Raw genomic sequence first — 12,445 nt, forward strand, 5'->3', positions numbered from 1 at the left:
TGTGTGCATCAACGCCGCTTGCCAGCGCTTGTGGGGGTGTGAGTGTGTGCATTTGCATTTCAGAGACTTCAGCATATGGAGATGAGTAAAGACGCATGTGCACCTGTCATTCACATACAATATGTAGGCCAGTGTAAGTGCATGTAACAAATATGCAAGGTTCATTTTATCTACATTCCAACATCAGTATGGCTGCTGGTGCATGTGTGAAACTCTAGCTTATTTCAGAGTATGTCATGAAACTGATACTTACTCTGAGGAGTCTATAAAGTATATTCCAAGGGCCCCGATGCTGAGCGCAAAGACTAACACCACCTGGAGAGAGAGAGAGAAAGATGGAAGAGAAATTACTTTCATGCACAAAGTGACACGTGTCATCTAATGCCCTATTACTGTAAGTTGGGTTGGACACAATAGGTAACACCATCATTTACAGCATCTGTGATTAAACAGAAACCTGCCCCCTGCATGTCGCAGAACAGTGAACGTTCTCAAAAAGCACGTGTTGAATAATGAATGTTCACCCTCATGTCAACAAACACAACCTATTGAGTACAGGCAGTGTAAAGTCAAGCCAGTACAATCATAGCAAGCTAAGAAAGGACCCAACTGCAGGGAGGAACAGTAACAATGTGGTGTTGAGAGGAATGTTTAGACAGAACCATGTTCATCATGTGTTGACGTGCAGCCCTCAACTTCTATGCTGAGTCAATGTTTACATTGTGTAAGATAGTGACCCTTACTCAACTGTGGTCTGTATAATGTTTCAGTGACTATATATGACTGGTAAGGTAAAGAGACGTGAGGCAACTGGAAGTACAATCACCATTAGCAGCAAAACCTCAGTCCAAAATCAAACATGTTATTTGATTTTGTAAGGAGAATTCAGTTTAACTGATTAAAAAAACAAGAAAAACACTGTACCAATCAGACCAGACAGAAAACTGCATTAGAAATGCACAATTCTTCTTGATTAAATCTGTACTTCTATAATGTAATATCTTACAGCATCCCATTAAAAAGCTCTAAAAAATAATTATATGAAACAGTTTAATTCATTTAACATTGGAAAAAAAAACATACAAAATTGTGCCGTTTATGTTGACAAACAAGAATGTGTTACAGTATTAGTCATTAAGAGAAAATGTCACCTCCCTCTTGTTCAAGGAAAATAAACAGCAGCATGTGCAGCAATAAACCCCTTCGGCAAAGTGCACTTGCAAACATTAGAGTTTGCATCACCATCATCATCACCTCTGTCATCTTAATCATCATCTTTGCAACAGCTGACCAGCGTAGTGGTGCACAATAGTCCCTCCCCTGTGCTCCTTTCTCCCATTCAGCCATCTCACAATAGGAACCCACTGTCCCTGCTGATTGTGCCATTCATAATTGATGGTGGGAGCTTGATTACTTTCATGTGATTGTCCTTTGGATTGATCCAATGCATTGTGGCTGAGGTATTAAGTAAACACCCCCAATCCCCTTGCATTTTTAATGGTTTTCCGCCTGAATGGAGGACGATGGCAGACCCAAGCACAGAGTTGTCCAGGGCCGGAATAACCTTACAAGCCAAAGACATCAATGATGCTCCACACAAAGGAGATGGGCGGAAGGCTCAAGCTCAGACTCTACGATAACATCAGGCTTTTGGATGAGAGGCGCTGGTCTGATTAAAGAAAGTAGTTGACTGGAGGCCATTATCTCATCTACACACTGCCTTATTGTTTATATAGGAATTAAATATGGTTTTACCACAAGATGATATAGTATGTGCATAGTAAGTTGTTGTGTTTTCAAGGGGAAAGGTGAACACATCAGCCAAACTGAGTGAGAAAACACAAGGTTTAACATCAATGTACTATCCAACTGGTGTTGGAGAGTACTAATGCATTTATGCATTTGTAAAAAAAAAAAAGTTGTATCATACGTAAAGTAGGCACCAGGTTTTGAGGAAGAAAAATTTTGACACCTGATTAAAACTGTCCAAGATGTGTCTGTCTGATAATATTATAAGAATGCAATGCTCAACTGCAGTTACATCAATTGGAAATACAGTATAAGGTCTGCTGAATGTTGCCTTGTTCCCATCATCTCTGAGTCTCAGTTTGATCAATTTCACACAACACTTTCAGCCCTTAAAAAACGGAGAATCCTACACATGTACAGTATACATGCATAGACTGAATTTTCCTTGGGAGCAGTGGGGTCATAGGGCAGGTGCAAAGGGCAGCAGAGAAGAGCACCACTGAGCAATGCTGGGTTGCTGAAAAGCTGAGCCGTGAACAGTGAACATCCAGCAATGGGCTGAGGAGATAAGAAGTGTCATCATCCTTAAACTGACCCACTTATTCAGCTGTGAAAGCCCATCCACCCCTCTACCCCCACACTTTCTCCCTCTCTCACACACACTCTCTCTTTCCCTCACAATGTCTACAAGAGATAGCCATCAACCTCAAACCCACAATCTACCAAAGACAACCAACCGAGCAACTGCCACTGCAAATCAGGACCAATGCAGTAATAGGCAGGGGAAACCTACAAGAGTGGTAATGGCAGAGGGGCTTTCCCTTTCCTCTGCTTTCAAAACAAAGTGAGAAATTAAAAAAAAGACACTGGGCAGTTGAAGGAGTGTTGTTTGCTGCATCTTTAAATCACTTTATGAGGCTGTTTCTATGCACAAGTCGTCATTCAGATGTGAAGAGATGGCATGAGTGAGTCATGTTTGTTTGCAGCAAACTGGAATATGGCGGCATCATGTCTTTTAGAGCAACACTCGGACGTGATGTCTATGTTTTCTCTTTAATAGCCGTGTAGGATTTCATTGGTGTGTCCCTGCCTATATTTAAAGTGTAAAGCTGAGTCTGTCAGATGTTTTCTGAGGTGCACTTTAGCAGGCATAGTGGAAGGCTGGAAGTGTAAGAGAAGCCAGGGACAAATCATGTGCATGTTTTTTATGTATGTGTGTGTGTACACTTCAGTGTGTGCGGGTTTCAGGTTCCAGCTCTGCAAACGAGCTAAAGATGCCGGCTCTCACATGACGCCATCAGAATTGTAAACACGTAATAAAATTTTACTTCCATGTATTAACACACGTGTGAGTCTGACGGTCTCAGTTTATTTGGCAGTCTAAAGACTTTCGAGAGCTCGTCAAGGCTCGCCTGTGGAAGTGCCCTAAAACTGAGCCAGAATTTCACACACGACTTCTTCCTCCAACAGGGATCCTGTCTAATGACTTCCTCTGTCCCTTAAGTGCACCCTGCGTAGAGGAGAGAGGAGAATCTCCCAGACAGGTGATGTGGGCTGACAACGTACAGTATAATCGCTTCACATTAAGGCCAACTACCCAGGTCAACAGAGCTGTGACTCAGGGGCCTCCGTCTCCTCCATGTCTCAGTCCAAAGTAATCACGAGAGCCCCACAGCAGTGGCTAAAATCTTCCATCATTCCAGCATGGTATTGGTACCGTACTATGTCAGTGTAGATATATCATGATTAAGTATGGTCAGTGGAAATTTCTCCATCGGAGAGAACCATTTACAAACAGATGGGAAATTCCAGGGAATTAAGCAGCTGAAAAATCACTGTGCTTCATCAAGTCGATGCAGAAAAGAGACCATCTGGACATTCATGAGATAATGAAAGAGTGCCTACCATGGTATATACTGCAAAATCTCTGCTCTCAGTCTTTTCTATACGATAAAGTATAATCCTTGTGGAATGATTTAGGGTCTCCCAATATGTAGTAAAACAGAACTCTCAACACCTTGACCTTCACTGGGAAAGCCAATAAAAAAAGGAGAGGATTGGTGTCAACATCTTCTGTGTGTCTCTGGTGAATAACTGGTTGGTGATAATTATTCTATTTACACACATTTTTTCAGTGCATGTTGGTTTATGGTCAATTTGTGGCAGACTGACTATTTTTAGACTTCTGTTTCCTGTATGAACAGCAAAATACACAACAAAACAGTATCATACCTTTTTGTACATTTTAATATTAATACTAACAACCATACAGGTTTAAAATGAATTAAGGACCCCCCACTGTTCATGTACCATCTCCAATAAAGCTTTGGACCAAATGGAAGAAAGTAGGACGTTATAATCTGAAGCTATTTTAGTTAAATTATATAATAAAAAGCCGAGTTGTGCAAAATATTAATAAAATCCAAAGCCTGGGGCTAATGAGGCCATCCAATTGTGAGCTGATTTGCATGCTATTGTTACAGAGCTTCCAGAGGTTGACATCAAAGGTAGGAAAACAAACATCCTTGTGGGCAGATTAGTAAAGTGAGAGATGAGAGAAAATCTAAACAAGAACATTTCCGTTTTTATTTTTGTCAAACAGTGAAATAAATACTTTCTATGAATCCTAATGGGTTCCCCAAGATTAGATGAGTGGGAATCCTCAGTGGGAAGTCAAGAATGCCCGTCAGTACCGCGTGGCATCAGGATAAGCTCATTCATTAATCCGGCCTGGCTTGCTGCGCTAGCCAGAAAGAGGAGCTCCAAAATGTCCGATTGATGCCTCAGCCACAAAGGATTTCAGAGGTCCATAGCCAAGGAAAGCTCAGGCCCGACCAGTGTGCTGTTTCTGCTTCCCTCAATCTGAATTCTGAATCCCTGAACACATACAGTACATCCATCTTTTATAGCAGGCTTCAAACAAAATGAGAAAAGCTGCCGGAAAGAAAATATTCATTCATATTCAATACAGATTTTCTCAGAATAAGTCAGTGAAGCAGGAGACAAATGCAACTCTACAGTGTTCCCTCCACTCATCCTATTGTCACACTATTTGCACCCACTCTGATTGTCTGCTTTCATAACAAAGACGCGTAGGTTATCAGACACAGGTTGCACATCAATGCAGATTAAGACACAAAGGGAAACAGAGTCACGTTACTGCACAAGGTGAGAGTGTGATCTTCTCACTGGGGGAATGTCAACAGATGACACCTCTGTTAAACTTTGATGGCATACATCCATACATCAGCACGCATCGTGATCTCCCCTTTCCATCACCCTCTCCCCGATGGCAGAGGGCTCTACCCTGTGCAGGTGTGGGTATGATCTGACATCCTGTCAGAAAAACACTCTGTATTCCAGTCACATGCACTTTATACCTCAACCCTGACTACTGATTCCCACTGTGTGGCTGAACAGATGTACCACAAGCATAGCAATTCATGTAGGAGCAATCTTACAAGAAGACAAGAACCACCACACTTGGACAGCTTTGTGAAGTCGATGCTGATTCATATTAAAAGGAGCCGTACATATCTTTGTGATCAGAAGATGAACAGAGGTGTAAGCAGATTTAAATAAAAGAAGAAAGTGCTTTCAAGTCAGAAAAACTGATATTTTTTGTGACATTTTAGATCTTTGTTTCTTAGGCAACGTGACTAAAGACAATCCAGTCGCTGGCTATCAGAGTACCGGAAAGTCCACTTCAGACTGTCTGAGCCTCTGTGTGGTGATAGCTAGCCTCTCAGCAGATTTTCCAATGACATGGATGCTAATTGCCACCTTTGTTACAATTGCACCCTGCTAATTAAACGTGGCGTATAAACAGTTGTGGGTGTGTTAAATAAAACAGACAAGCAGAATACAGTAAGCTTGTCTGACTGTCTGACAGTGCAGGGCCAATTATACTCAGACTTCAACAATACAATTCATAAATTATGAGAGGAGCAAAGGACGAAAACAGGCAGGATACAAGCTGAAGCCTGCAGAGTAAGTTGTGCACTGGTGTGTGTCAGAGTTGTTTTTATCATCCACATCCACTGAAGACTCAGTCAGTTTTCATAAAGTCTAATGGGGGAAGAGCGTGAAAAAAAAGAAGACAAGAAATAGTCTCAAGTAATGAAATGTCGAAAACCACCACTATAGTAGTATATCAGTAATGCAGGGCACTTAGACACAAGTCCAGATGGCCTGATACGCCTCCTCGCTAATAAATTCATCTGCCTACTATATTTTTTTTCCCACTATCTGCGAAACACATTCGCCTATTTCTTTATGAAAAAAAAAACAGTGAAAGAATGTAATTGAGTTTTGCTATCTGATTTGGCTGGTTGCAGTGGATGAGGGAAAATACTACAGGTTTCATAATGATGCACATTGCAACACAAGCCCTGTCTCTCTCTCTCTTTTCTCTGTTTACATCTTCGCCTACCCGACCCTCCCACAGCCGGCTCCTTTTGTGTTACCATCCAAGGTCATGTGGTGACTGTCTCTAGGGTACGGAGCAGGTGAATAGAGGATCGGCAGAAGCAGGCTAACATGTTCTTCACGAATCATCTTTATCATTCATCCAGAAGTGCACACACATGATAGGATGGTGTATTTATTCACAGGACATTTACTACAATTCAATATGCACTTAAGGGTTACACAACCAGTATCGATTGTAAAGAAGTAGAATCAAATTTTGAATGTTGCTCTTTTTTAGTTACAGGTGATGATAATAATTATAATGGCTGGGATTTATATAGTGCTTTTCATGGCACAGAGCTTTACAGAAACCATTATTCATTCACTCTGGTGGTGGTAAGCTACGTTTGTCTGCCAACCCTTCAGTTATTGGACGACCCACTCTACCTCCTGAGCCACTGTTGCCCATGATGTATATGACAAAGACCATTGGGAAAAACTGGGTCTGGAGAAGTGCAAAATGCATTGAGTCGATATATCAACAGCTCTTAAAAGTGAAAAAGGCTACATTTGTTTGTCTACAGCGAAGGTGGTGAGAAAGCTTTTCATTTCTTTGAATCAGACATTGGAAAACTTGAAAAGCGATACTACTGGGACTACGCCTGATTTTCATGCGTGAAAATACAAACGCGGTGTGAAATGTAACACTTTCACAGAGCTGACTCTGGTTAAAATGAACTTGGGCACTGCCAGCAGGACAGGTGCAAACCAGCGACAAGCCTCAACAGGCAGCCACTAGATTTCTCCATAGCAGCCGTGGTCAATGGGGTTTCCAGGTTTTATGATACACCACCACACAAATGTGTGCCTCAAATGTCTACTTCAAAAAAAAAAACTTTGATATACAAAACAAAATCCTCTGTTACTCAGATTCTTGAATATTCTGGTCTCCTCAGGAATTTAATTTAAAACCAACAATCATACTCCGAACCCTGCTGTTCAGATAAGATTTAGCACATTATTTCCTCTTACATAACTCCAAGAAAACACCAAGAAATGTAATCTCATATCAAAATGCTACCACTGATTCAGCACACCCCTGGAATTGGCTCCATTTAACCCTTGTGGCCTTTATGAGACAGATGCACACATATTGTCGTACGTAGGCAACAGATACTGTGATTGACGGGGGAGAGGACGGGGAGGGGGTCAGTATGAAGGAAAGCCTCTCAGGTCTGACAGGATGACAGCTCCTAAAATGAGCATCTGTCAGTGGGAGATGAAGAGGAGGCCTGTGGGGATATGTAATAGACAGACAGGACAACCTGTCTGAAAGATCTCCTCTAAAAGTTTCTCTATGGCATCATTAATTCATGAAAAGAAGTTTTTTTTTTTTTTGCTACTTGATGTGTCAGTGCCAAATTAAACCATCCTAAGCAAGATGAAGTTATATGAGATGTACTGTAAGGTACGCTCCAGATACGAGAGGGGCAGGTCACTCTTTTCTCCTCTACAGCATCCTGTGTCTAATGGCAGCCTTTCCCTAGACATCTAGCTACCTACCTACGTGACCATGACCTTGAGTGTTCGCAGAGGATTCTAAAAGGACAAAAAAGAAGGAGTGAAAAAGGAGAGGAGATAAAAAGATGGAGGTGATGATGACAGGAGATGGAGGGATGAGAGAATATTAGAGAAAGAGCCCTCCCCCTGAGACATGAGGAGCGTTGAGAGGTGGCAGAAAATGGCTTGTGGCAGAGACAGAATAAGAGCGAGAGAGAGAGAGCAGCTGAAGAGAAAGAAGGGTGGAGGGATGGAGAATATTAGAGCATGTCCTCTAAGGCACAGCAAGAGCTTAAATGCCACAGCGTGTACGCGTCTGTGCACGTATCTCCACCTCTTAAGTGTGTGAGTGCATGTATATCATGTGTGTATGTCTTCAACCTCTCCATATGATCAACCTTTGTGTGTGTGCATTTGTCCATGAGACAGAAGGGAGGACCCCTACTGGGATTATGCTAGTGCAGAAAAGATGAGAGGATGCATGTGACCAGCCTGCAAAGAACCACTGACAGCATTTGAGGGGAAAATTCTTCAATCCATTCTCCACCCGACATCCACCACATGAGCTTATAAATGGCTCCTTTTGAAAACCGCAGTATATCTGCAGAATATAGAAAGCTGCTGCCACTGCACAGAGTTACAGTACCATAATGTCCATTATGCATGTAGCATAGCTGGAGGGCAACATTATTTTTAGTGAAACGCGACTGTTCAGCTGTTCCAGCGATGCTAACTCAGTGGTAAGTTAGCCGCGTCTTAAAGATTTAATGTGGGAGTTCAGTGGAGGCGCTCTGTGAGATAACACCGCAGACTCATGAACTCTGGGTAAACTGTCGCTTTTCACTGCTGGATATCAGAGGGCCACAAACTTAGCCCATGTGAGCCCAAGGGGAATCCAGAATCACCAAGTGTCACTAAGTTTGCCACAGCCCACAAGTGAACCTCAGCTTCCTGCACGACACCACCTAGAACCAGCTGTAAGGTTTTACTGCCCATGGAAAACTCAATACAAGTCCAGATTTTATATTTTCCAAGTAAAGTTTGCAGCCAGTTATTTGAGCCTCTAGTTATTCAATGTGTATTTTGACAGGTTAAGGTGAAAAATAGTGGTGAAATGTGAATAATTATGAAGCAGGGAAATGACTACTGGTATTATACACTATTTGAACTCTCATAAAAGTAAATAAAACTTGGCACAGACATTCATTAGTTGAATGAGTCTCTCCATTAATTTCAACTTTTCAGAACATTCAGGTACCAGACTCACCGACTTATGGCCACTGCTTGATCATTCTCCAGCTGAGCAAAACGTGTTACTTCCATGGTGAATTATACAGACCATTCCTCCTCAGTTAACAGTTTGAAGAACCCACCAATAGGCTGCCTCTGCTCTAAATTGCCAGCAGTGTTGCTATTTTCAGAGGAAAGTCGGTACTTGTCGGATCAGGTCATACATGAATTTGCATATTATTTTTGCCGCACTCCCCATTCTAGTGGATGGAGGAGGATTTAGTTGTTTTAGAAGTGTTATGATTATGAACCTTTCTGGAAAAATCAGTCATACTATTATGTTGTCAAGTATTTCTTTGTCAACACAATAACTGTGCTGAGTGTGGTTGCAAGATTTGTCACTGATAGCTCTGCATACATTTTGTCAACAGGGGGGCTGAACACTGACTCAATCTAGCACAATAAAGTTGACTTGAAAGCAACAGTTGCCAGGATTGGGTCTGAGGTGACGCCTGATCTGACTCATTGTAACATAATCAGACTTATGAGTAGGCTTAAAGCAGAACTGACAGGTACCAGTAACAGACTTATGACTATAGTCAGGAAGGAAGTGAATGACCATTTGATAGGCTTAACTAATCTTGAATCATCTTATTTATCTTATTTTAATCAGATGTGATATAAAAAATAAAAAATAAACTAAATTCTAGACTTATGTAAATATTATAAGTTAAAATATAGTGTGTGGTAACATGTTTGAGCTAATTGTTATGATTAAGGTCCTTGCTTCTGGAAATTCATGCACCCCTGCTGTCCTCAGATTGGATCCCATCAAAACATCCTCTCTCTCTGTGTATCCCATTAAGCTTCAATAAAAAAAAGAAAACGCTTCATCCCCCCACAAGACCTCTCCTCAGATTTCTCTCCTCACAGGGAACCCTTTCACACTGACAGAGTGGGGCTGTTTCTCTCAAACCCAGAGATGAAACACAAATCTGTGTGGATTTTTCCCACTTTTCTGAAGTGGAGCCAAGGAGCACGGTGACTTGTCACCCCCGCCCATGCTACTATTGATTCAGGTCTCTGCAGCTGTTTTATTCAAACTCAGATAGAGTGGCTGCATGGAGGTAGTTTAATACAAGAAGCAGCGTTTGATAGGCAGCACAACAAACAAGAGTTTGAAAGAAAAAGGTGGTTTGAAAGAATAAAAGGTCAGCAGTGTAATTCCTTCTTTCACAATATGAATGCATCTACTATGTTAGTCATAATCATTGAGTAATGTATGTACTCATTAATACACATATTTCTGCTCAATCTTTCAATTTACTTTTGTAAACACATTTGTCAAATTTATTGTATTATCTTCCTTGATTTTTCATCCCTCACTATTGTTAAGTATGCAATTGCACCACATAGCAACCCATAGCCAGCTTGACATTTCCATAACTGGTACAATTTCTCATCACAACAATGAGAAATGACCATCCAATCTACAGTAGGAAAATGAAAAGAAAGGAAAGTTTGCTACATGAATACTAAAAGGTTGCCTTTAAATGGCTTATTCTCTATGGTCTGCAGGTTATAATGTATTCAAGTCACACAAGTTGTTCAGGCACTGGTTACTGCCACACAGTCCCATTATGTACCTTTAATCTTAGCATAAATCATCCATGTCATAGTTAATAACATCAAAACTTTATCACACCAACGCCATTTCTATTACAATGCATGCAGAGTGATTACTTTGTCTGATGCATATTGTGCAATTCAGCAGAACCTTTCATCCTTCTCTAAAAAAAATGTCATCCTGCGTTTGGCTGCCAGAGGAGCAGAATATGGAATTAAAAGCTTCAGTTTTGCTTCCCAATAAGATAAATGGCTCAACAACCATCTCAATGATAAAATGATATCACCGTGCCACATCCTGTTTTCTTTCCTCTCTTAAAACCAACCCTCTATACCCCCCACCCCTCCCATCTCACAGGTTTCATCTCAGAGGAGACACAGCGGTGACATGATCTTTATCTAATTAAATCAAGGTTTCGTTTAATTTCCTGAAAGTTAATGAGAAGTTTATCATCCGCGTCAAAGCCCACTTTCGCTCGCTAACAACGTAGTGTGTGTCCTGATAAGGTGGAATGCTCGCTTGCAGCAAGGTGAAAGATGAGACTAGGATCCGCAGAGAAGCAGAAGCGGTATTAGTATTCTGCGCCTGTTGGCAGGGCCATGTGTAAAGTGATGAGCAGCAGCATCTCCATGTATCCCTCCCCTGTTTGCTCTCCGCCACATCAGATCAAGCCCTATACGCAAAGCTGTCCAGCTCAGTCAATAAGGTGGGTGGATGCCTGGGACCTGCCATGTATGACCTTAACACATCTTTGATACCTTCGCTCACCAGCAGGAGGGATGGAGTTGTCACAGTAAACACTTTGGCAGCTGCTCTAACAAAAACAAGTCCAAAGACAGCCATGAGGAACGGAACAAAGTGAACTGAACAAAACTAACATATTTTATATTCAGTTTCATTAATACTTGCCAGGCCCTCAGTATGCTTTTGTAGTTCCGAGATACAGCAGGGGAGAGGAACAGAGGGATAATTTGCTAATGGTCTCTGTTCCTTTTCCTTTTGGGGTATGTATTATTAATTCCACTTTAGTCACAGAGTAGATAATTAATAGTCTGTCTTGCAAAAAGATAGCTAATCCAATGCCAACAGAAACAGAGTAAAGGGTTTTACCCTTTCAGTTTAAGTGCAATGCATACATATTGAATTATTGTCCCGAGAAGCACTGCATCACTGGTCAACAAATATATCTGAAAATGGACCATTAGTCAGTTAATTATTTCATATGTAAACATGTCTGCAGAAGAGGTCAAATCAATGAGCCTTTCACGCAGTTTCTCACGCAGTCCTGACCCTTATTAAGAAGACATTGAGCTAAGCTCCAATTCAGTGTCCATCAGTTCCACCTCTCACCTTTCCTCTGATGATAGTCTGCTGGTTTGATTGATTATTGACCAGCACTGACACCTGTATCAATGTATGTCCAATATCCAACACTCTTTGTTGTGTTTGTTGCATTGGATATTGAATGACTGAAGAATACAGCAGCTACCTTCAGCCTCCCCTGAGATTGAGGATTTTACGGGTTTAATATCAGACGCAAGTCTTTTTAAAATCCACCTCTCCATTCTGAGTCCCAAGACTCCCGCCTCCCTTTACAAAGCCCTGACTTTAGCATGATTGAAACTGCCACATAAAGCTTCCGTGTATACTCATGTCTCAAGCACCTGCATACTGTATACTTTTCTGAGTCTCACAAGAAAATCCAGTTGGGTTTTGCACAGAGCTGTGCAAGTGTCCATCAACTGAAACAGGAACTGTAACTGCATCCAGTCCCAACCTTTGTTCTTCAGACTAAGAGAGCATAAACCTTAAATTTTTATAATCTGAAAAATGCTCAGACCAAATTAGGAAAGGTTTCAGTGCAAAAAC

At 41.4% G+C, this 12,445-nt stretch overlaps 1 protein-coding gene across 2 annotated transcripts in view; it reads right to left on the minus strand.

Annotated features, from left to right (window-relative positions):
* kcnma1a (potassium large conductance calcium-activated channel, subfamily M, alpha member 1a) overlaps window positions 1–12,445 on the minus strand; it is a 133,686-nt gene that overhangs the window by 74,112 nt on the left and 47,129 nt on the right. For both annotated transcript variants that reach the window (XM_083988341.1, XM_083988342.1), the window contains exon 3: window positions 254–315. In XM_083988341.1, coding sequence (XP_083844467.1) covers window positions 254–315 — 62 coding nt within the window. The remainder of the gene's footprint in view (window positions 1–253; window positions 316–12,445) is intronic.

Source organism: Trachurus trachurus, assembly GCF_905171665.1.
Source record: "Trachurus trachurus genome assembly, chromosome: 15".
In the NCBI taxonomy this organism is placed as follows: Eukaryota; Metazoa; Chordata; class Actinopteri; order Carangiformes; family Carangidae; genus Trachurus; species Trachurus trachurus.